Source organism: Thrips palmi, unplaced genomic scaffold (genome assembly GCF_012932325.1).
Source record: "Thrips palmi isolate BJ-2018 unplaced genomic scaffold, TpBJ-2018v1 HiC_scaffold_8, whole genome shotgun sequence".
Lineage (NCBI taxonomy): Eukaryota > Metazoa > Arthropoda > Insecta > Thysanoptera > Thripidae > Thrips > Thrips palmi.
This window is the reverse complement of record NW_023144635.1, coordinates 11700265-11724810: the sequence shown is the minus strand read 5'-3', so window position 1 is coordinate 11724810 and position 24546 is coordinate 11700265. Positions and strand designations below refer to the sequence as shown.

The 24546-nt window shown below is 41.7% G+C and overlaps 5 protein-coding genes across 10 annotated transcripts; 4 read left to right on the top strand and 1 right to left on the bottom strand.

The window, feature by feature from the left end:
* The first annotated feature begins 255 nt into the window (after nucleotides 1-255).
* Nucleotides 256-8034, top strand: LOC117653929 (biorientation of chromosomes in cell division protein 1-like 1). 4 transcript variants are annotated; one of them, XM_034399970.1, is made up of 14 exons: nucleotides 256-533; nucleotides 691-815; nucleotides 898-1079; nucleotides 1159-1250; nucleotides 1361-1602; nucleotides 1687-3296; nucleotides 3388-4664; nucleotides 4751-5302; nucleotides 5401-5490; nucleotides 5591-5716; nucleotides 5804-5897; nucleotides 7260-7520; nucleotides 7609-7678; nucleotides 7761-8034. In XM_034399970.1, the coding sequence occupies exons 1-14, from the start codon at nucleotides 411-413 to the stop codon at nucleotides 7867-7869; spliced, it is 4953 nt and encodes a 1650-aa protein (XP_034255861.1). In that variant the 5' UTR covers nucleotides 256-410; the 3' UTR covers nucleotides 7870-8034. The 4 variants fall into 4 exon arrangements, with proteins under 4 accessions (XP_034255861.1, XP_034255860.1, XP_034255859.1 ...); XM_034399969.1 differs by having other exon boundaries at nucleotides 5588-5716; XM_034399968.1 differs by having other exon boundaries at nucleotides 5558-5716; nucleotides 5804-5882.
* Nucleotides 8035-8185: 151 nt separating this feature from the next.
* LOC117653939 (COMM domain-containing protein 9-like) lies at nucleotides 8186-8889 on the top strand. The gene is made up of 2 exons (XM_034399992.1): nucleotides 8186-8467; nucleotides 8652-8889. The coding sequence occupies exons 1-2, from the start codon at nucleotides 8360-8362 to the stop codon at nucleotides 8808-8810; spliced, it is 267 nt and encodes an 88-aa protein (XP_034255883.1). The 5' UTR covers nucleotides 8186-8359; the 3' UTR covers nucleotides 8811-8889.
* Nucleotides 8890-9127: 238 nt separating this feature from the next.
* LOC117653937 (putative peptidyl-prolyl cis-trans isomerase dodo) lies at nucleotides 9128-11420 on the top strand. Its single transcript, XM_034399990.1, has 3 exons — nucleotides 9128-9269; nucleotides 9610-9810; nucleotides 10647-11420. Exons 1-3 carry the CDS (start codon nucleotides 9215-9217, stop codon nucleotides 10865-10867), a joined length of 477 nt encoding a protein of 158 aa, XP_034255881.1. The 5' UTR covers nucleotides 9128-9214; the 3' UTR covers nucleotides 10868-11420.
* Nucleotides 9158-10619, bottom strand: LOC117653938. Of its 2 annotated transcripts, XR_004588268.1 has the most exons (3): nucleotides 10484-10619; nucleotides 9553-10396; nucleotides 9158-9448 (listed from the first exon to the last, which is right to left on the bottom strand). XR_004588268.1 is itself a non-coding variant. In XM_034399991.1 (2 exons), exon 2 carries the CDS (start codon nucleotides 10348-10350, stop codon nucleotides 10027-10029), a length of 324 nt encoding a protein of 107 aa, XP_034255882.1. In that variant the 5' UTR covers nucleotides 10351-10396; nucleotides 10484-10613; the 3' UTR covers nucleotides 9501-10026. The 2 variants fall into 2 exon arrangements, 1 of the variants encoding a protein (XP_034255882.1); XM_034399991.1 differs by lacking the exon at nucleotides 9158-9448 and having other exon boundaries at nucleotides 9501-10396; nucleotides 10484-10613.
* Nucleotides 11421-12135: 715 nt separating the features above from the next.
* LOC117653928 (CCR4-NOT transcription complex subunit 1) lies at nucleotides 12136-23247 on the top strand. Of its 2 annotated transcripts, none has more exons than XM_034399966.1 (21): nucleotides 12136-12237; nucleotides 12682-12885; nucleotides 13017-13197; nucleotides 13276-13377; nucleotides 13470-13630; nucleotides 13721-13882; nucleotides 13967-14433; nucleotides 14538-15161; nucleotides 15246-15405; nucleotides 15489-16022; nucleotides 16106-16230; nucleotides 16326-16518; nucleotides 16623-17078; nucleotides 17181-17450; nucleotides 17538-17799; nucleotides 17931-20545; nucleotides 21232-21387; nucleotides 21467-21716; nucleotides 21806-21938; nucleotides 22025-22159; nucleotides 22249-23247. In XM_034399966.1, the coding sequence occupies exons 1-21, from the start codon at nucleotides 12136-12138 to the stop codon at nucleotides 22325-22327; spliced, it is 7371 nt and encodes a 2456-aa protein (XP_034255857.1). In that variant the 3' UTR covers nucleotides 22328-23247. The 2 variants fall into 2 exon arrangements, with proteins under 2 accessions (XP_034255857.1, XP_034255856.1); XM_034399965.1 differs by having other exon boundaries at nucleotides 17871-20545.
* Nucleotides 23248-24546: the final 1299 nt, after the last annotated feature.

The window sequence follows — 24546 nt, the reverse complement described above, 5'->3', positions numbered from 1 at the left end:
GTTTACAGTGAGAGTTTTCTCATGATGTTCTGCACGTGTATGAGAAATTTCAACGCCAGCCTTCAAACACAAAATATTTACAAAAGAATGCATGACGATCATTGTTTCTTTGACAAGATTATAAGGGTTTGCTTTTCCTCTGAATTTTTTCACCCACTTACGGTTTTTTAACTACGGGTGAGAACGTGTTTTTAAATTACTTTGAGTTTGGTACTACTGCAAGAGTATGAGAACTTCATGCTGTTTGGCTAAATTTCTCATATCTGTATTCGACGCTTGTTTGTGTGTGTGTGCTTGTTTGAGAAGCCCTTACACTTGAAATGTCAATTTATTTAGGTCGTTTTGTTGAGTTTTAGGGTACATTGATGATTTTTTAAGGTCTGAAAGATATTCCTTGCTTTGTCAGCATTATGGACGTCCCGCCAATGATTTTTGCTGACCCGGCTCTTGTTGACACAATAGTAGGTGAATTAAAATCTCAAGGAACTTTTGATCAATTTAGAAAAGAATGCATTGCTGATGTTGACACCAAGGTAAGAGACATGTTTATGTTGCACTGTGTTTAGAGAAATGTCTTGTTCATATGATGTTCCGTTTTTGCTTAATCTATGAATCCTTGGAGTCCCTTTGCATTTTTAACCTTACAACACCAGTTGTTTTCTATTACGTTTTTTGCTTTTCTTGCATTAGCCTGCGTATCAAAATTTGCATCAGCGTGTGGAATCAACTGTTTCAAATTTCCTGTATGGAAAAACATGGCGACCAGACCTGAATAAAAACCAACTTCGTGATAGCCTTCGGAAACATATATTCGAGTAATGTATTTGTGTGATGACACTGTTTCTCAGCCATTTCTCAACCTATTTCATTTACCAAAGGTTGTTCTCTTTTCTACAGAATGGGGTTTTTAGAAACTGGTGTTGAACGAATTGTAGATCAAGTTGTTAACCCTAAGGTACACTCTGTTTTCATGCCTCAAGTTGAAGACGTTGTCTATAGAGTCCAAGGCATTCCTAAGCCAGATAAAAAGCCTTCAACAAATTCATCGTCCACCATTGGATCTGCATCCAAAACTGCAGGTACTTGAGTAGAACTTGTTATGACAGATGTTACCAAGTCTGCATTTTTACTCATCCTCAGAGCATTATCTGTTTACAGGAGTCTTCAATCAACCCCCATCATTTTTACCAGGATTGTCATTTCTTCCACCGGCTCTTCAAAACCACATGCAAAAACCATCAACTTTTGAGGTTACTATTTTTGACATTTCAACTTTTATTTCAAATGTTTGAACGGAAACTGTTGAAGTTGTTCAGAATAACTTGTCCTAAATAATTAATCCAATCAAACTACTGTTTAGGATTTGCTTCCCACTGACTTGGACCCAGTTTCACCTGAGAGCAGCAAGGACTCTGCTGATGGAAGTGAAAATGTGCTTGAGGAAAGTGGCATAATCACACAACATGATGATTCAATGGAATCTCAGCTATCGGGTATCTCAGACTTAACAAGCCATGGAAGTGATCATGGTGCAGCTGTAGGCTCTGAAATGAAGGACTTGAATGAAGATAGTCATCAATCCAAAGTTTCTTCAAATAGCAAGTATGTTCTGCCATTTCTCACTGAGATACATGTTTTATTGTTTGTTTTTGGCTTTGCTGGAAGAATTGTTGGTTTCTCTTTCAGGAAATCCAGATCAAATAAGATTAAATCTAGTGAAACTGAAGAACACACTAGTGCCCCAGATGCAAATACCTGCAATGATGAAGTTGAGCAAGCTTTAGCAGAAACACAAGAACACTTGTACCCCACTGGTCCTGTTGTGCAATACGGAGATCAGTTCTCTATGGAAGAGGAAGTTGCCACAACTGTCAGTGCTATTAATAACGAAGCTCCTAGCGAAAATAATGTTAAGAAAGATACAAATTATTTTGAAACTGACGGCAGCCTCAATTCAGAAGAGACCAAACTCAAAGTGGGAGAAAATAACTTTGATTCTGAATGTGCAAAATACTCTACGGAGCTTAGTGCCAATGTTGTGGATGACAACTCTTTTGCTCAAAGTGATGACTCACAGTTTTCAGGCTCATCTGACAATAAACTTCAAATTGATGAAATGAAGGACTTTAATTCACAGTCAGGAAACTCTCACCAACCTGAGGATGAGCACAGCTCAATGAAGACATCCTCTGAAGGGTTTCTAAGTGAAGACAACAGCAAAACAATGGTGGTTGAAAACATTGTAGAAGCATCAGAGGAAGCTCGTCATGGCTTTGAAGACAGCCAGGATGCCCTGGAAAGGCCCCCTTTGCCGCAGACTCCACCTGTTCCTCGTGATGCCCAAGACAGACCGCCTCTTCCGCCTGATAGCAGTCCTGACGATCTACAAAGACCTCCACTACCTTGTACCCCACCCCCTATTTCGACTGAGCAGGAAGCAATTCTTCCTCCTCCTCTGCCTCCACCCCCTTCTGATGATGTCATTGATGCTTTGCAGAGTACAACCCCACCTCTACCTCAAACACCACCATTAATTGGAGGGTTGGGCTCGTCTGTTGGTTTGGATCCTTTGCCAACACCATCAAGTGAGAAATGCCTTGAAACTGAAAGGATGGAGAAGGAGAAGGGAAGTTCTTCCCCCCGGTCCACAACTCCCACTGCAGAATTTCCAAGGAGTGTGCAACTGTCTGCAACGCCATGTGCACTTCCAGCAGATACACGGAGTTTGGAGCGTCCACCTTTGCCTGCAACTCCACCATTGCCTGCAACTCCACCATTGCCTGCAACTCCACCATTGCCTGCAACTCCACCATTGCCTTCAACTCCACCTTCGCCTACAACTCCACCTTTGCCTTCAACTCCACCATTGCCTGCAACTCCACCATTGCCTGCGACCCCACCATTGCCTGATGGATTTAGAGAGCTCGATCGTCCTCCTCTTCCTCCTTTGCCACCCCCTGCTGATATCCTAGAAGTAGCAGAACGCCCTCCTTTACCTATAACACCTCCCCTAGCCAAAAGACCTATAAGTCTTGAACGCCCTCCTACTCCTCAAGCTACAGCTTTAAATAGAACACCGCCACCTTTACCCGAAGAAGAGTTTAGCCGTGATTCAAATACGTCCCTTTCTTATGAAGAGGGGGCTGTTCCTAAAACTCCGTGTTGGGAACCTAGATCTCCCGAAGCAGAAGAAGAGAAACCGTCGTTATCGTCTCTTGAACATCTTGGAATCCCTGACCCAAGCAAAATGAGACAAAGTTTCATTACTTCACCCAAAAACAGTATTAATGGTCAAGGTAGAATATCTTTCAAGTTTTGTAGAAATTATGTTTTTACTTATTATTATTATTATTAATATTATTATTTAACTTTCCTCTTTTTTTTCAGATGAAGTTTCACAATCTGGGTCTGAAGAAATGCAACTAGCGTGGAGTCCTTTATCAAATCATGGTGATGAGGGAAATGATGATAGCAGGGGACAACACACAAGTGAAGAGAAGCTTCTTGTTGAAGAGACATCCTCGAAGGATCCTTTGACTAAAGGAAAGCTAAAGGAAGATAAAGGATCTGGTAACGAGCACAATAGAGAGTCCAAAAAGGATGATAAACTTAAAAGCGAAAGTGAAAAGCACAGGGAAAAGGATACAATCAAAGATGGAAAAAGCAAGGATAGACGAAAGGAGGATGACTCTGACAGGTCTCGCAAAGACTCATCAAGCTCCTCCAAGAGGCATGATGACAGGTCTGCGAAACATAGGGAAAGCAGTAGTAGATCGAAACACGATGATAAGAGCCGATCTGACAAAGACCGTGATCGCCATTCTTCTCATCATAGGTCTGATGACAGGAGGAGGGATGAGAAGAGAGACGATAAAGAAAAAGAAAAGAGTTCTTCCTCTAAACATAAATCAAGCCGCTCTGATGATCGACACCGACACAGAGAAAGAGACCCTAAACATAGTAGCAGTGGTAGTAGCAATCGCCATGAGGACAAAAGCCACGACAAATCTTCTAAATCAGAAGATAGATCTAAGTCATCTAAGTCTCATTCTAGTGATCGAGATCGCAAAGAAAGAGATAGCAGAGACAAGGAAAGAAGAACAGATAAAGACAAGGAACGGTCAAGGAAAGATTCATCCAGGAGCGATGAAAAGAAAAGGGAGAAGGAGCGTGAAAAGGAAAAGAGGGATAAAAGCTCTAACATTTGCCGTCCAAACAATGAAAGAAAATCTCCTGATCCGGACAGCAATAATGGCTCTACATTTGGTGGGAACAACCATGGCCCAAATGGGTCTGGAGTGAGAGATGATAACCCACAAGATAGTAGAAATCAAGACAGTACAAAGGGTTCTGGATCCACTGATTCTAATAGCAAAAGTAGTGATTCTAGTCAACAGAATAACTTGTGTGTTGATCTTCCTTCCACATCATGTAATCAAGGTGGTCCCTTGTCATCCCTTCCCCTCAAAAAAAGACCTCTTGTACCAGATAATGAGGTGTCACATGAGTTCTCTTGTAGTCAACAACTGGTACTTAAGATAAAGAAGTTCAAGAAATGCAATGATAAACCAAAAAGCAGAAAGAGTCGAAAAGCGAAAGCTCTAAGGAGGCTGGAAAAGGAAGCAATCAGGAACTTAAACAAACATTCTAAGCTGTTGAGTAAGGTAAGAATTTAAGCGGTCTTTATATTTACTTTTAAAATTAATAATTAGCTGTGAAAAATCAATTATTTATGAATATGTTATTCCAGGTTGATATTGTTGCTGAGACATCAGAACCTCATGATGTGTCTCCCACCAGATATTTTGAAAGTGACTGGCCTACAAAGTCAGATGACAAAGTTTTCTTGGCATATGTTAAAGATCTAGAGCAAAGCAAAAATTTATCTGGCCTTTCAGACTATTCAGAATCAGATTCTGAAGATGAAGAAATTCTTCATTCTGATGATTCCAAAAATCTTCATGGTGGTCTTGAAGACACAGATATAATTTTCTCTCTGTCTTTATTGCCAGAAGCCCCAGAGGGGAACTGTTATGATATGGGTCAAGACAGAAAGGAGAGAGTTTCAAAATATGGCAATTCCGTCAAAGCAACAAAGCGTGTTAAACAGAAGAAACCCTTTGAATCAGAGAGTCAAATTAAGCGTGTCAAGGTTATTGCTAAGGATGTTGAGACACCTGTTCCAACAGAACAAAAATCAAGACGTGCAAGGAAACCAAATAAGCGATACTCAAATGATGAGTTTACTTCTCATTTTGATAATGAGGATGAACTGGATTCTATAGAAGAGGAACCTCTTTCAGTATGTCATACGGGTGTAGTTTAGTTTGCTCTTTTCACTCTGTTTCTTTTAAAATGGGAGAAATCATCAATTTGTTGTATTTGTTTTTTTGTTTTTAGGTACCCACTAGTATATCTCCTCCAGTTGAAAAAAGTTCCGCATTAGCAAGCTCTACATCAACAGCACCTTGTGAAGATCACGAAAAATTGGTAAGTCCTACTTCTTGCTTTGGTAGTTCTTCCCTACCTAATAAAAATGATTTGCAATAAATTACAGAAGTCTATGTCCCATCCTGACATTGATCAGCAGGAAAAAGAAAACAAACTAAATTCGGAATCCAGTCAAACAGCTTCTGCTCCTTCCAAACAAAAGCCTAATCAGAGTGTCCAGGCAACATATTCGTGGAACAAAGATTCCTACAACTCAAATAGTGAGGTAGGTGCTTGTGCTTCATTTGCTTAATACCGTAACTTTCTTGAAACCATTCGGGAAAATATGAGTAAGCAAGTTCTCTATTTGCAGGATGAAATGGACAGTACAAACACTGAAAGTGATTTAATAGGGACAGCCTTGAAGAACCTCATGATGGAAAGTGGTTTAGGTGGGCCAGATGAAGGTGATTTGTGATGTCTAACCAAGAGATCATAGTGCATGTTGATTGTTTCTTAGTGTACTTTTTGGTCGTCCTGCACTGTGTGGGCTCATTTTGCGAGGGTGCTTGGTTATCTGCTTGGGTTTGTCTTGTCATGTTCTCATGAGCGAATGTGTGTCAGTCTGCTGAAGTTTATTTCAACCTGATTATATTTGTGATTGTAATTTATTTTTGTGTGATAGGAATACTGCGGCTTTTGTTGAACAAATTAGTGGCAAAAGTAGGTAGTAAAACATAGATAAAGTCTTGACTGTTGTTATTACTTAAAGTAGTCTTCTTGTATTTTTTAAAATATATTTTTGTTTTTTAAGAAAAGCATGGACTTGACAAGAAATCATGTTCAAAATTGAGGTGGAACAAGAATGAAATTAACTTTGATTTCCTATCAAGACGTTGAATTGTAAAATCCCATATATATATATTTTTTTTTGCTTTCTTTGATCATTGTATGCCTTTTTTCTTATCCAACCAGCATGATGGCAAAATGGCAAGACTTTCCAAATTTTTCAATTGTTTGTTTTTTAATCTAAAAGTGCTATGTATCTTCATTTCTGAAGACGCCATCCAACAAATCAGAAATTAATTATCAGTTCCTGGCTGATAATTGACATTCTTTCAAGGGATAGGCTATTTTTGCCTGTGATACTTTTCAGTTACTAATTGATCTGTTTTGTGTGTATGATTTTGTTACTCTCCTGCACTTTCATCCATTCTGTTCACACAGTTTTTGTTTTGGAATTGGTCATATTTGTGAGCTGATACTTTGGTACATCTAGAAATCTTCAATAGATTTTTTGTTGTAATTGAACTGTCTTATAAATCACTGATCTTTTTTTCTATGTTGGTAAGTGTTGGCTTATTTTTCCTGGACTATCAAATCATTGGTGGATGTTGATAATCTAGAACTCCATTACTCCATTCATACATTTTTTTTTCTGGCCCTTTCAAAAGCTGGTTAGTCCAACTAAAGAAAGGGCTGGCACAAATTACTGATATAGATACTGAAGCAAAACATTAGTTATACAGGTTTAGGCTAGTGCATGGAATGTGCCAGGATTTGGAGAGGAAAGTTGAGTCACGGGAGGCTTTTTGGTGGCTTGTAATGCTTCTTAGTTTTATACTATGTTTGCTCCCTATTGTTTGTTTCTGAAGCAGTGTCAAATTTCCTGATTAAATTCATGGAGGATTTTGCTCTTATTTCTAAAACATGATTTAATGTGTACATCCATTATTTTGCCATTCTTTTTACAAACCTAAAGCATTTAGAAAAGTTAAACAAAACATTGATTGTTTTGAAGCAGCTAGTGCCCTTTTTCATTTCCACAGCTTCTGGATCTCAGAAATTACCAAGCACTCCTCGCCATACTTTGACCAAATCATTGTCTGGAATCAACACAAAAACAATCCCTTTATCTGGTGTGAAGAGGGTTGGTCTCAGCAGAAATTACAAAGGAAACAAAAAGTTGACTGCCAAAGCGAGCATTGCTGCTGTTTCTGTGTCTTGCGGGCCATTCTCCCTTCCACCGAGTCCGGAGAGTGACGTCTCGGCGTCTTCATATGATAAAGGCTCTAGTAGTAAATTACAGGGTGCGTATTACTATGATTTGCTTACAAGCCAATAAGACCTTGTTCATTTGTTTAATTTTATTTTTTTTATTTTTTTTTTAAATTTTAGGGTCTAAGTTGGATGCCTTAGATATAGACAGTAATGCAGAGTCCACAGAACCCAACCAACATTGCATCAGGTTCGTAAACTGATTCAAACTCAAATTTATTACCTAGATGCAGTTCTTTTGAAAAATTATGCTGTAATTGTTCTTGTTTCAGCCGAGTTAAACAACACTACAGCAGTGATGATCTATACAAACCCCGCCCTCCTTTGAGATTGACATCCAAACGTTCAAAGGCAGTGTCTGAGCAAACAAACTTCCTATAATATTTTTATTGTTTGGTCGCTTAATTGGTTGTTTTTATCAAGTCTACTCGAGAGAGTACTAGAATGTTACAATTTGTGTTATGTGATCAAGATCAATCTTGTATATATATAGATATACGTTAATGTTTTGCAACTTTTTAAATTAAAAAATGATTATAAAAGATACGTGTGAAGATGACTCTTTTCGTCCACGGCTCGATATAGGACTGGATGGATGCCAGCACTTGCTTGAAAAATTATGAGCGAGCTCTGCAGCCTCGTATCCCTCACATTGGACCCCACTGAACCGTGAGTTTAAATCCCGGAAACGGTAGTAGACGCCATCTACGCAACACAATTTCTCATAGCAGGTGGTGGAAACTAGAATAAACAAACCTCCAAACTGATTCAACAACAAAGTAACTTCTTCGGACACTTGTCAGAAACTGACAACGACCGCACAAGCACGATCAAAAAGTTAACTTCAAAGTCTGGTATTTTAATTACGAGGATGTCACAATCATCTGGGCATGTTGGGCCTCCAAGACTGGTTGACTTCAGTTGCCGCATTCAAGAACCTGACAATGATAGCAGTGCAGCCTGCCTTCTTACATTTGAGGTAGGGTAGGATTAAAGTTTCTTTAGTTTTAAAAGAATGGCTTAGAAATAATTGAATAAAATGAACAGCTTAATGAAAAACCTTGGTATTTAAAAATTTCTGTGGTAGTGGGTCGTTAAATTGTGCTTCAAACTTGTTGGAAGGTTCAATTTGTTAAATTTCCTTGCATTTTGTTTGTTTACAGCTAGAAAATAAGGAAGCATTATCAAACAGCTCCAATGGGATACAAACAATGGAAACATTCAAGATTGACTTAGAAATGCAGCCAGCCACTTTATCTACCCTTCTTGACGGCTTGGGTCGCATTAGAGCTCAGTTGTCATCAGTCGCAAACAAGAAGTAATATTTAAATAGATATCGCAATTTTGTAAACTTTTTTTGTATTTGAAATTCAACTTAAAATATACATTCAGATAAAAGAAGCCATGAAATCTTTTGAAGTTCCCGCACTTTCTCAAGACAGAACACAACCAAAATCAAAATCTTAAAGTAAGCTGTCAGGCAAAAGATCCTGTCCACAATTTTTACTAGATTTACCAGCTGCAGACCAAATATACCTTTTATTTTATAGAGTCCTAGACTCAGAACTGGCCCAGAGTACTAGACAACGTTTTTCTATAATAAATTTTTCATACACAGTAGAAGAAAGAAGTCGACCCTCAACTGTCTTTTCTTCAAAAACGAGAGTGGTTACAGACACCCTAGAAATTAATTTATTTGTACACCGTACGAAAGCCACACATTGTCATGTCGGACGAAATTCTTCCTGAAGGATGGGAAAAGCGCACTAGCCGCTCGACAGGTTTGTCTCGCTTCATCACTATGGTGGTATACCTCTTTGTACCGACGGATTGTTTCTCTTGTCATGAGGGTTGGAGGTTAGTTTAGATTCACATTTGCTTCTTCAGCCAATTTGTTGTTCTCGAAATATAGTACATCATTGGGTCAGTTCATGAATTTTAGATTTGATTTGCTGTGGAGCTGCAAAATAAAGTCACCGCAACAATCTTTAGATTGACTCCGACCAACTTTGACTGCTGCCGCAACATAAAATTTATCTGACAAGAAATAATATTGGAACATACCTTTCAGAGATTTCTTGTTGGCTACTTGACATACTAACTGTTCAATTTATTTTTCAGGCCACTCCTATTACTTGAATCTCTACACTAAAGAAAGCCAGTGGGAAACTCCCACTGAACCTGCCGAACAGGCGGGGTCTGGTCCCTCAAAAGTTCAATGCAGCCATTTGCTTGTGAAGCACAAAGGATCACGGCGACCATCTTCATGGAGAGAGGATAATATCACTCGTTCAAAGGATGAAGCCATTGATATTCTTAAAGGTGAGACTTTGTGGGCACACAAGAATTCAAAATAAGTTCTAATGTTTTTTTTTCATTACCAATCCTCTTCCTTTGTAGCAGTCATCTTCTAAATGTGACCCTCTCCTGTTCACTATTAATTTAGATTCATACAAAGATTTAATATGTGGATGCAACTGCATCTAGTTGGTCAAAAAAATGTTTTCTTTTAAAGCTTTAAACTCTTTATGACAGAAACTAAAAGTACCCTTCATGGTTCCTTCTTTGGCTTTCTATTTTCATGAGCATCTTATTTTTGAGCATGTCCATTTCTCGTGATATACGCTGCATGTTGTATCTCACTTCTTTGAGAGACTTCCAGCTTGCCATAGCTCTCTCCTCGAGTTGAACTTTTCTCTCTTCCTGCTCTTCGACACTTCCTTCAGTATTGTGAATTTCGTTGCGTATTTCAGCTACAAGCTTCTTGCTTTCAGATACCTTTTTTTGGTAGCTGTGAAGTTCGGCTACAAGTTTATTGTATTGCCTCTCAAATTTGTTTACCGGGATGTCTTTGCAGTTCATTTTATCCACTTATTTGTGCAAGATCAGAATTGGACCAGATTTGCAACTGCAAAAATACAGAAAACCATTTATCAATGTTTTGAAGTAATTATTTCTGATACAAGTATTACTCACTGTAAAATGTTTTTCTCACCTGCTAAAACTCAGTTAAGGAACTAAGTAATATCTTAGTATCTTTCAACTAAATGTGCTTGACAGCTAAAGGGATGACCTCAATAACCATGGCAACTAAATCAGAAACAATTGCCCAACTAACCCATTGTTGTGATTAAATTGAGTATGTTTGTCTTTTGCAGGGTATCTACAAAAAATCAACTCAGGTGATGCTTCCTTGGCGGATTTGGCATCTAAATACTCAGATTGTAGTTCTGCCAAACGAGGTGGTGACTTGGGTCCCTTTGCAAGAGGTTCCATGCAAAAGCCATTTGAAGATGCAGCTTTTGCTCTCGCTGTTGGAGAGCTCAGTGATATTGTCGATACAGATTCAGGAGTTCACTTAATTTTACGTACAGCATGAACTAGAAGCATAGCTCTAGATGTCACTCATCAGATTCCTACTTTTGCATTTTGCTGATTTTTCTATTAATTTTTTTAATGTTCATGCTGTAAATTTGTAGTTATTTATGCTCTGGTAAATTTTACACACAAGGGTTTGTTATCATTGTTTTTCTTTTCCTTTTTTTTTCTAGAGAGGTTTTTTTAAAAAAATATTTTACAACCCTATAATAATGCATTTTGTAACTGATGTGGAATTGTTCCGAAGCATGATCAAGAATTGTTATGATTTTATATTTGGATTATCATTTATCTTTAGCTTGTTGGTACCTTATTTTATACTTAGGATGCATTTTCAATTGTTCCTTTTCTTTATCTAATTTGATGCATTGAATGCTGCCTGCCCAGTGAACAAATATTGTGTTGGGCATTATTCGTTATGTGTTCAACTATTCCTTTGTTTGTATGTCATTCATCTTTCTGAACTTGTATTATACCAACTAAGAATATACCTTCTTTGAGGGAAAACAGCTGAAAATTAAATGAAATGAATCGTGTGCTAAGGAAAACAAGTATTTCTTTCTTTTTTTTTCAGAATACCCCGTACATGGTCTCAACCCACCACACTTGCACCTATCCTTTGCCTTTGCCATTCCCTCCTTTCCCCTTTAGTTGGACCCCGGAATGTGTGGTTTTAAAACTCTGGGAGATCGCACAATTAACAAATATTTAGAGGATGAGACGAGTGTCTAAAAATCCATTTATGAGCAGTTGCCAAGGATCATTGTAATCCTATCTTCGGTCAACGGACAAATCTTGTTGGATCGGAGGGCGACTAATTTGATTTACCAGCATTTCTTAGACACCAACAAGGCCGTTTTGTTTTGCAACTCCATCGTGGATTACTTTCGAGAACGGAGGATTCTGAACACCGGGAAACATCAATTCAAAACCCAAAAAACAACACACCGTCGCCGGTCACTTCGGGTCGTTTCCGGAACCGTCGGCAGAGAGAGAAGAAGAGTAGAGTCGAACAAAAAATATTGGAGTCCGCCATCTGCCGAGCCGAAGCGTTTTGTTCGTTTACATGTTTCTCATTTGTAATTCTCCCGTCATAATGTTGATTTGAGACCGTTTTTGAAGATATATCCCGATGTTGTACATAGGCGGTTCTTCATGTAGATGTAAAGCCTATACCTTTTTCGCTTTTGCCTGCCGGGGAAGCGTTTCGTGGATACCAAAGAAAGCTTCAAACGCGTTTGAAGCTTTCGAGGTCGTATTCATGGAACTATGAACCTGGACTCCTTGTCTTTTGCCTTGTCACAAATAACCTATTTGGTCGCAAATTTAACCAAGAAGAATTTCAAATCAAGCTCACAAGAATTATCACAGGTACGTTGATACCTATTGTATGATGCCTAGCCTAGACGCGCAGTTTCATTCATATACTTTTTTTATTTTGTTTCGGTTTTATGAGAAAAGCGTTTTCTCTTCGGTTAGGCTTTTTCTGCTTTTCTCTATAAATTGTGATCGGTATCCATCATTTTTAGCTTACCCGTGTCGATTTTTACTATTCTTCAAACTTAACCTCCTCATCCCCAAAATTTGCTGAGTGCTGGCTTGTTTGGTTTCATAACCATATATCTAAGGACGGCGTTAAAACCGAAAAATGCTTTCATTTTCTTGTCAGTGGTTTTTGCATTCTATTTCTATTATTAATGTAATTTTCTATTTGTGTTGCCTATCATTTTTACAGAATACTTCGTTAGTGTTAACCTGTTTTTATCCCTTAAACTAGACCTTCACTCATTCTTTTCCTCATAAATTCTGGTTCAGTTGGTGGGTCTGTATGGCGTGGAGGCGGACCGACATCTGCTGCGCTGCCTGCTGTCTCATGTTGATTTGAGCGTAGACGGCAGCAAAAGCAATAACAGTCTCCTATTGGAGCTGCTCGGCCAGGAGTGCAGTTCTCTGCTCACCAAACCGTCGCTTGTCTCCAATATTTGTTACGCCATCGACAACCCACTTCATCATCAAAAGGTTTGTTCTGATACTACTCAATGTTTTGTTCAATTTACTCTTATTTGGCCTCCTTCAATGGTGGTTCTTCTAATTTTTACTTGCTTTAACTTTTATTCAACCTTTCCTTACCCTGCTAACTCTTTTTCTAGACTCTAAAACCAACACCTCAGCTTTTCACACAGCTGAGTAAAGTTTTGAAGCTCAACCCAGTGCAAGAAGTTGTGTTTGGGTTAGCTCTAACTCATTCATCTAACACAGATACTGAGAATTTTGCTACCCAGTTTGTGAAACAGAAACTTCCAGAACTCATAAGATCTTACATTGACATTGGTACGTTGCTTTGTTTTCTTTACCTTATTAGTCTTGTTCAAATCTTAAACTTGCTGAATTTGGATTAATTTGTTGCAGACTCAAGCAGAGGTCACCAGGAAGGAGGCTTGCATGATTCTACTCCTGAAGTTTTGCATTTGATTCTCAGCAGTGTGTTTTGTGATTCTGCCAACCAATTTGGTAAGACATTGTCAAAATTTGAAATTTATTTTTATTATCATAATTATTATTAAATGATTCCAGTTTTTTAAGGCCTTAAATGTATTGTTCAGGTGTTACTTCCGAAACTAAAGAATCATTCCTCAAAAACCTCCGCCGTGACTTCCCAAGAGAGTTGGTACCTGTTGTACTGGCTCCATTGATCTATCCCAACAAACCTGATTTGCCTATGGACAAGTTGAACCAAGACAGCTCAGTCATGGCTAACACTAATGTAAGTTCAGTTTTGCATATTTATACAGTGTCACTGTTTTAATTTGAAAGAAAACTTGGAACTTTCCACTAATTTGTCATCTTTGAATAGCAACTTGCGGAGATGATCATGGAGATGGGATACAACTTCACCTCCTCTGTAGAAACATGCCGCAGTGCATTGGCTTCCCTTGGTGGGCGAGACTTGTCAGCAGCTGCTGTGGCGCGCATCCTTTCCATGATGGCAAGAACGCACAATGGTTTGGATGATCAGGTAATTGAATCGATTTTTGTTTGTTGTGTTGCAATTTACTTTGTCATACATGTAGTATTTATTCTGTTGTCAACTCCTCTTTAGGTGTCACTTCAAAGTCTGAAGAACTCGTCAAATTTCTGGGGAGGAGGAGGAGTGGGAGACTCGTCTGTGAAAGATAAAGGTGGAGGGGTTAATGATCCCTCACATCCCTCCACATGGAACGTTGAAGTGTTGATCCAAACTTTGAAAGAACTCGCTCCCGGCCTTCCTTGGAAGGAAGTTGTGACCTCTCTGGATCATCCTGAATTCATCATCAAAGATCGCATTGGCCTCAATGTCCTGTCCTCAGCTTTGCAGATGGGTTGGCAAAGTCAAGGCTTTCATCAGGAGCTTCCTGCTGAACTTCTTTACCGAAGACTTTGGAAGAACACTGATGGTCAGTTTTCTTTGCTTCAGCAAATTTTGAAGAACTCTGACATATTTTGCATAGCAGACTATCCTTTCCATTCTGCGCCAGTCGATGTGTTGAAGGCACCTCCTGAAAATGACAACAAAGATGTAGCAACATGGTATGTGTTTTTGTGGTTCTTTATATTTTCAAGGCTATTTATCATTATACCATTCTTGGTTCATTATTATTATTATTATTATTAATATTATTTTTATCTTTCAGGCATTGTGTGGATTTGGTGGAAACACTATTGCACTTAGCTGACTGTGGACTTTATGCTCAAGTTCAAGAGCTATTCAAAGTTCCCATTCAGCTGTGCCCTGATGTCCTTGTTCTAGTTTTACTGAATATCAGCCCCCCTGTGACCATGCTTCGGCAAGAGCTTTTCAACACTCTGGTTCCTATATTCTTGGGAAACCACCCCAATGCTGCCATCATCCTGCATAATGCATGGCACAGTCAGATTATCTCCATCAAACCTATCATCATGCATGCCATGGCAGAGTGGTACTTGCGTGATACAGATCAGACTAGACTGTCTCGCATATTGGATGTAGCTCAGGATCTTAAAGCTCTCACCGTTTTGTTAAACGCCCAATCATTTTTGTTTGTTATTGATTTGGCATGCTTGGCCTCAAGACGGGAGTATCTTAAGTTAGAAAAATGGTTGGCTGACAAAATTCATGACCATGGCGAGCCCTTTGTATCAGCTTGCATCAAATTTCTTCAAAGAAGATGCCCTCAAATTATGGGTGGAGTTATCAAGGATGACAACATGCCTAAATCTGCTCAGCTTCCTCATGAGACTTTAGCTGTCATGTTGAATTGTCTTCAAGGCTGCTCAGTGTAAGCTTCCAACCTTTTGTCTATTTTGTTTCTCTAAACCAACCTCAATTTCATCTGGAATGTCATGTTATTTTCTTTGTACAGGGGTCTATCTCAAGAACTAACTGAAATTATCATGACCATGGTTGCTAACTGTAGTATACTTCTAAACAAACCAAGGCAACCTCCACCTGGACCTGGTGTTCTACGGTCTCATTCACAAACCCATCGAACCGGCCTGGAACACTCCCTCCTCGGTGGACAAGTAATTATTATTTGTTAAATCAGCATTCAACCTGTTTCAAAGTACTCAAAAAGACTTTGATGATATTGATTTACATTTTTTAGGTGTTTCCGACTTCTACGGACCCAATGGCATCTCTGAGCTCCACCCTTGTGGGTTTGAATCTGAGTAGTATGGGTCCTGGTGGGATGGGCGGCCCTCCCACCAGTTCAGCATTTAATCTGCCAGGAAGCCTAGGACCTCTTGTGTCCACTCCTGGCTCCCCTTCAAGGTTGTTAGCCCCATCTGGACCCACTGGACCCGGGCCTTCTCAGAGTCCTTTCCCCATGCTACTAAACAACCAGCTGCAGCATGTTGGGGGCCCGGTTGGCTCTCAGGTCCAAGGAGGGGCTGGAACGTCGCTGGTCGGAGGCATGGGCATTCCACATTTGGGTCCCCAGCCAGTGGATAAAACGCGGCTAGGGGAAATTTCACAGATGTTCCCTGAGATGTCACCCAATGTTCCGAAGGAAATTGAAGATGAGGCTAACAGCTACTTTCAAAGGATTTATAATCATCCGCCTCACCCTACTCTGTCTATTGATGAAGTTCTTGAAATGCTTAAGAAGTTTAAAGACTCCTCTAGCAAGCGTGAAAAGGTGTGTGTTTTTCTGTTGTGACAAAATTGTCAATTTAAATTTCAAAGTGAGTCTAATGTTTCTGTCTTCTTTTTTGTGTACAGGAAGTGTATTATTGCATGATCCGTAACTTGTTTGAGGAGTATAGATTCTTCCCTCAGTATCCTGACAAGGAACTACATATTACTGCTCAACTTTTTGGTGGTATTGTTGATAGAGAGCTTTGCCCGTATGTATCACTACTCTAAACCGCCACAGTTAGTTTGCACTGTATCTAGTCATCAAAATCCTGTCTGATTAACTTATGTAACTTCTCATTTTTAGGAATTACCTGGCAATGGGATTGGCACTTCGCTCAGTTCTAGAAGCTTTGCGGAAGCCCCATGGTAGCAAAATGTACTACTTTGGAATTGCTGCCCTCGATAGATTCCGTGGGAAATTAAAGGATTATCAGAGGTATTGTGAGCATGTGTCAGCAATACAACACTTCAGGGACTTTCCACCCCATCTTATTGAGGTAATTGCATCTCTTTCAGCAAAACTTGGTATATTTTAAATTATTTTATTTTGTTTCTAAGACATTAACCTGACTTCTTTTTTTTTGTGTGTGTGTCTGTATAGTATGTCGAGTTTGGCAAGAATGCTATGGAACCACCTCATCAACCAACTGGCCATGTGCTGCCAGCATCATTGGCTGCCCTTGTAACACCCAGCCAAACGCCCGCCTCGACCGTTATTTCGGCCATTCCTTCCACAACAAAGGCAACTTCGTCGACTGGTACCATGCCCAGTCGTCCATCTATTGCAAATGCCACAAATATTGACACTTTGTTGGTAGCAACGGAGAAGGAGGACAAAATTACAGCCCCTCCAGAAGCTCTTCAAGACAAAGTTGCTTTTGTGTTCAACAACCTGAGTCAGTTAAACCTTCAAACTAAGTGTGATGAGATCCGGGACCTGGTGACTGAAGAATATTGGCCATGGATTGCACAGTATCTTGTGATGAAGCGAGCTAGCATTGAACTGAATTTCCATGCCTTGTATTCCAATTTCCTTGACACACTGAAAATTAATCAGGTATCTTGACTGTACCATTAACATATGGTTTCAATAATTTTTTTTTAAAATTTTTTGTTGTTTTCTTACATTTAATACTATCTTTTTACAATTTGTGTTTAGGTTTACTTGTTGGTCTTGAGGGAAACATTCCGGAATATTCGTGTCCTTCTCCGAAGTGACAAAGGAATTGCGAATTTCTCTGATCGTTCTTTATTGAAAAACTTGGGCCATTGGTTGGGCATGCTTACTTTGGGCCGAAGTAAACCAATATTACACAATGACATTGACATCAAATCTCTCTTGGCTGAAGCCTACAACAAAGGCCAGCAAGAACTTCTTTATGTTGTGCCCTTTGTAGCCAAAGTTCTTGAGGCTTGTGCCAAAAGCAAGGTAGATATTCTTTTCGTATATGAGTATCATGTGTTTTTATAACGTGCATCTTTTAATAATCCCCCTCATTTACCTTCGTTTTATTAGGCATTTAAACCACCGTGCCCATGGACTATGGCTATCATGAATGTACTTGCAGAACTTCACCAAGAGCCAGAGCTGAAACTTAATCTCAAATTCGAAATTGAAGTTCTGTGTAAAAACCTAAGCATTGATGTAACAGACCTGAAGCCCAGCCACTACCTGAAGGATCCTGCCAACATTGAGACCATGGAGTACCAGCTTTCTCAACCCAAAAAGAAGGATCACCCTGGTGCTGCGTCAGTACCTTCGACTCCTCAGACTCCCGGTAAGAGAGGTCCGGGTTTTGTCTGTATGCATGTGTAAGGACTGAGTGAACTAAGAAACCTTTGGTTTCAGGCCCTGGCCCTCACGCTGTGACTAATGAGGATGCGGGTGGGTCCCGCACTGTTTCCGCAGCCCCGGCGTCTTTGACTCCGATGTCCAACGCTTCCTCTGCGGCCGCTGCTTCTGCCGCCGCTGCTTCGCACGCCGCCGCCAACCACGCCGCTGCAGCCGTGGCCGCTGCCGCCGCTGCCGCTGCGGGCGCAGGCCTCGGCGGCGTGGGCTCGATGATGGTCTCGGCCCCGGTGCCGCAGTCCTGCACCTCGCCACCCCCAGGCTTGCCTGCTGGCCCTCCAGAACCGCGATTCTCCTACTCCGAAATCAATGTTTCTGGCATTACGCACATTGGCAGGCACATCACTGTCAACAACAATCTAGCCCTGTTCCAAGCCAATCCTCAACTGAAGCAGCTCGTGAGGCCAGCTGTGGAACGAGCTGTGCAAGAATGGATTGTACCGGTGGTGGAGCGATCAGTGAAGATTGCCTTGACAACTTCTGAGCAGATCGTGAAGAAGGATTTCGCATTGGATCCAGAGGAATCCCGCATGCGCATTGCCGCCCACCACATGGTGCGGAACCTGACTGCAGGTATGGCCATGATCACATGCCGCGACCAATTGCTGCTATCCATCGGCTCAAACCTCAAGAGCGCTTTCAGTGCCCAAATGATGGGTGCCACTCAGCAGCAGAAGGATTTGTGTGAACAAGCTGCCACCATCACAGCTCAAGATAATATGGAAGTGGCCTGTGCTTTCATTCAAAAGACAGCCATTGAAAAGGCCATTCCGGAAATTGACAAGCATCTTATGGCAGAATATGAACGCAGGAAGCATGCTCGCACTGAGGGCCGGCGCTACTGTGACCCTGTTGCTCTCACGTATCAGGCTCAAAGTATGCCTGAACAGATCCGCCTTAAAGTTGGTGGAATAACCCAGCAGCAAATGAGCGTCTATGAGGAGTTTGCCCGTAATATTCCTGGCTTTGTGCCTATGACGGAAAGGGAGGCTGCCCTGTTTGTGCCGAAGCCTTTCCCCAATGCCTTGGCCACAGCAGTTCCTTTCCAGAACGCTGCCCCCACCCCAGTGACTTCTGTGACCTCAGTAACATACAGTGATGAGAGCAGCGCCATATACGACAAGCTTGTGTCTGAGCTGGAGCACAACATGCAGAACATGATGAGCACTGCCTCAGGACCAGCCCAGTTGGCCAACTTGCACAACTTGCTTGAGACCTTGATGATTGCTCGCCGGTCTCCCAGGGATGCACTTGCAGCTATGACTCTCCTACAGAAGACCGTCGAAAGTTTATTGGAAGGAATGAGCCAAATATCTCAGATGCTCAATGACCCTGAAACCATGACCAGATTCAGGGACACTCACTTGCGCATTCTGAAGGGCCTTCAAGACCAGCGCATGTACGGAGTCCAGTGGACCAACAAGCAGGTGACCCGGTGCCTGATCGAGTGTCGGGGCGAGCTGCGCTACAACCCCGACGCCATCGACTGCTTGGTGCGGTCGGGTCTCGTCAACATGCAGCAGTACGACCTTCACCTCGCAACAGCAATGGACAATGGACTCAACTTCCCAGTGGTTGCCTTCGCCATGCACCTTGTCCAAATGTACCTCATCGATGAGCGTCTCAACACCAACGTGACCGAAACTGACCTTGGGAACACTATTGAGATGTTGGCTAGGATCGCCCAGCACTCTCGCTCCCCTCCAGAGGGCCTTAATGCTCTCATTGAACTGCTTCGCGCCAATCACGACCCCAACTTGATTGTGGATAGGGCTCCGGGGGGACCCACTGCTCACATCCATTCTGGAATTCTTCAAGTAACATCACGTGACTTTGATGATCTTGGCTATGTCGAGAAGACTGATTTCCTGTTACGTGAATGGGTAACCTTGATCCATTCACCGTCTGGCATCAGAGAGCCTACAAAAGCCTTTGGTACTTTTGTGCAGCATCTGAACATGCATGGTTTCCTAAAGACCGATGATGTCATAACCAGATTCTTCCGCATAAGCACAAGGCTTTGTGTAGACATGTGCTGCCAGGCACTAACAGAGCAGTCCAATTCTCCTACTGTTGTACGAACAAAATGCTACCAGACACTGGATGCATATGTGAAGCTGATAGCATTGCTGGTGAAACATTCTGGTGATACAGCCAATTCGGGAACTAAGATAAATCTTTTGAACAAAGTTCTTGGTATTGTGGCAGGTGTGCTTCTGCACGACCAAGATGCCCATACTCTTGAATTCCAGCAGCTTCCCTATCAACGAATGTTCATTATGCTGTTCTTGGAACTTAATGCCCCAGAACCTATACTGGAGACTATTAACTTCCAAGTTTTGACAGCATTCTGCCACACACTTCATATCCTGAGTCCTTCTAAGGCTCCTGGATTCTCCTATGCGTGGTTGGAAATTGTCTCCCACCGTGTGTTCTTGGGAAGAATGTTAGCTCTCACTCCTCAGCAGAAAGGATGGGGCATGTACTCCCAACTGCTGATGGACCTCTTCAAATTTTTGGCGCCATTCTTGAGAAATGCTGAACTGGCTAAACCAGTCACCCTGTTGTACAAGGGCACTTTGAGGCTCCTTCTTGTTTTGTTGCATGATTTCCCTGAATTTTTATGTGATTATCATTATGGATTCTGTGATGTCATTCCTCCTAATTGCATACAGGTAAGGTGTTGATCCTGTTTACAGGGTTGTTAATGTTATTTTTCACTGACATTGCGTTCATTTATTCAAAAAGTTTCCCAAAAATATTTTTTTATGGTATTATTTTAATTTCTTTGTTGTAAAAGACTTGCAAGGGTTCAAAACCTTAAGGAAAATTTTCTGTTTTGATGAAATTTGCGATGGTGTTGTGTCATAGAAGGATCTGGGGCACAATAGTTGGTCACAGGAGGATGAGACTTTTTTTTTCTGGTCACTTTGACCTTTTGTCCTCCTGTGACCAACACCATAATGAATTTCATCAAATGGAAAATTTTCTGTTACTATTTGAACTCTTGTGAGTATGTTCCAACAAAGACATTAAAGTAATATTAGAAAAAATATTTTTGCTAAATTGTTGAAATAAATGTGTGCAAAATACACTAGAAGCTCTATATAGTGTTTGTGATAGATGCATAAAATTTATAACGATACATACGGCGGCCGATTAATGGCGTTTTCTGCATTGAAGTAACGCATTTGGCACGCTATAAGCGGGATAACGTATAAGGCAACGCCAAATCGAGCAACACCAAATAGAGCTTATACTGTAATTGAAAAGTAACAATAACAACCCTGCCTGTGAATGAGTTTATGGTCGGTTTTCTAGGATAGAGCATTGTCTTACAATAATTTATTGTGGTTTACAGATGCGCAATTTGATCTTATCAGCTTTTCCTAGAAACATGCGCCTGCCAGATCCATTTACACCTAATTTGAAAGTGGACATGCTGCCGGAAATAGCACATGCTCCCAGAGTCCTAACTAACTTCTCATCTATGATCCAACCCCCAAATTTCAAAAAGGTTTGTTAAATTGTCATCTGATAATGTTCCATCTCTTTTCTATCTCACAATTTTGTCTAATTTTTATCTTTGTGTACAGGATCTGGACTCATATCTGAAAGCTCGAGCGCCTGTGACTTTCCTCTCTGAGCTTCGAGGAAATGTTCAAATTTCAAACGAGCCTGGAATGGCCTACAACATTCCTCTGATGAATGCATTGGTTCTGTATGTAGGCACTCAGGCTATCAATTACATTCGCAGCAAGAGTCATACCCCCAACATGACAACCATTGCTCATTCAGCTCATATGGATATCTTCCAAAATCTTGCTGTGGATCTTGATACCGAAGGTGTGTGTTGTATTCTTAACTTCTTCAAAAGCAATTACCTAAGTTGTTTTAGCTAAGTTATGAATAATTCATTCTTTTTTTCTCTCTAGGTCGTTACCTTTTCCTGAATGCTATTGCCAACCAGCTTCGCTATCCCAACAGCCACACTCACTACTTCAGTTGCACTTTGTTGTACCTATTTGCTGAAGCTAATTCTGAGGCCATTCAGGAACAAATTACTCGGTATGACAGTCTTACCTCTGTTGTAAATAAATATGTCATTCAAGTGTTCTTTTCCTCTGAAAACACACTCCCAATTTTTGTTTCAGGGTTCTCCTGGAGCGTCTGATAGTGAATCGGCCACATCCGTGGGGCCTTCTTATTACATTCATTGAACTGATCAAGAATCCTACGTACAAGTTTTGGTTGCATGAATTCGTTCATTGTGCTCCTGAAATTGAGAAGTAAGTTTGTTTACTATTTCCAGCTCTGAATTCTGCTGCGTGAGTAAATAATGGAACACTTTTATTATTGTTGTAATTTTTTGTTACAGGCTCTTTGAGTCGGTTGCTCGATCCTGCATGGTCCAGAAACAGGTCCAGCCAGTTCAAGAAAATGAAGTCCAGGATTAACAATATCTACTATTTCATTGATAATTTTCATTTTGTTTTTTAATTGTTTTATTTCCCACATGAGGGTTAATCTGTAAGTGCATGCTTAACATCTGTTCTCTTGGGATCTCTGAATGGAAGTTGATTGTGATATGTCCTCAGTACACTTAATTGATTTGCTACGTGATTGTATAGTTAGCCTTATGATATAAGAACATCATTGTCAGTCCAAAGTGATATACCTCTCTTCAGAGCCGCAACACAGTCATTGCCACTATTATCTATGCCAGTAGGCCCTTTTGGTAACTGAATCAACGGATCTATTGGCCTACATAATTGACAACCTGTTTACTTTTCAATTCCTGGTCATGACTGTATTGGTCAGCTCTGAATGTATTATTTGATTTGAATGGATTATGAATGCCTACTTTGTTTCTACTGAAGCTTTTACTTAAACATGTGTGATACTTGTAGCATGCATTAAACTGTGCTTTAAATTTATGTTTTTAAGATGGTGAGGGAGAGAGAGAAGACAATGACAAGTTACAAAATGTGCCGAATATTCGCCAAAGTTTGGCTGTTGTCACTATTGCATGAGACTTTCATAACTGCTGCTGCTGTGCAGCATCACTTGTGTCCTGTGAGATCATTTCCCGTAGATTTATAAGATGATTATTATAATTATATAACTATTATTATTATTATTATGAATATTATTGTCATTGTTTGTCCCAAGTTTTACGTTGGAATGCCCAGTTTGTATATATCTTTCTTAAACTTTCTCTGAGGACTTCCTTTGGTGCATGTATTAATTGTAATGGTCTCTACATTCTATTGTATAATGTATATATAATGTATACATGTATGTATATGGAGACATCCAAATGACTCATTGTTTTGTAATGTAATTGTTTTGTCAGTAAATGTGGTCTTGCAACATATCATTGTTTTTATTATTCCACCCAATCTTTTTCTCTTTTTTTTTGGCGGAGGGGGGGGGGAGGTAATGGGAGGCGAGGGAGATGATAGAGTTCAGCAGCCTCCGTGATGCACTTTAAGCGGTGGCGTGGACCCGTGACCCTTGATTCGCCTGCTGTAACATCCTTCCGGCCCTTCCGGGCTGAGACGGGCAGCCAGTGGGCAATCGCTCGCTGTTGGAATGCCGCTGCCGCTGCACTGGCTGGGCAGGGCTGCACAGTTACCCCCTCCTGGCGCGGCCGTTACTCGGAGCCCCTCACTCACTGCTCACTCTCTCAACTGGGCAAGGCGATAGGGTTATGGCGAACCGTCCTCGAAGATGTACTGCAGTCGTTTCCTGGCTGCGGGGCGAAGCGGGGCGGGCAGCAGAGACCTCATTCGGGCTCACTGCTTCGGGCTGGTCCGGAAGTTGCACAGGCCGAGCTGGCAGGCAGGCGCTGCCGCGCAGGCCGAGCTGGCGCCGGGAGCGAGCGTCGGCTGACCGGCAGCGCTAGGTCGCCGGTTCGATGCCACTTAGGGCCCGAGAGCGTCGGTTAAAGTTGGTCATTTCCGTTTTTTGTCATCGCAATGAATAAGATCAGATACTAAATATGCAGATTTGCGAAAGTAACAACCAAAAAAACGTTTCCTAGGCCGTGAAAAACGAATGCCTCTGGCTGGAATCGAACAGCGAACCGGCCTCCTAGGCGCGTCGGGCTGAGCAGCCCGAGCGGGCTGCTCCGGGCTGCGTCGGGCTCTGGGCACCGAGCTCGGGCCGGGCCGGGTCGGGCTGGTCCTCTCGGGCCGGGCCGGGCTCGGGCTGGTCACTCCGTGGCGTCGGGCTGCTTTTCGCTGGAGCAGTGAGCCCGACTGAGGTCTCTGGCGGGCAGCTCTTCCGATAGCCGTCATAAAGCCCTGCACTGCGCCGCCCTGACGCAGCGAGAGCGAGCCGAGCTAGCCGCCGGGTCGGTGGTGGTCGGGGGGTGGGTGTCCCAGGGTGTCCACGGTGGCCAAGTCCCGCCTCGTCTTCCCTCCACCCCGCGGCAGCCCTCTTGACCAGGCAGGACTCTGACTCTTCGCTCGTGTCGGCGCTGGGCCGGCCGGCTGGCCTTCGACAAACGCTTTACCGCCCCCATGGGCATGGCTGGCATGGCATGGGTGGCTGCGGCTCAGCCTGACAAGGCGTCTGGGCCCTGGGGCCGTCCCAGGCCGTGTCGGGAGGCAACGTGGCAGGGAGTGGCCAGCGCAGCACATTGGGGGTGGGGCGGGGGGCGGGCCCGGCC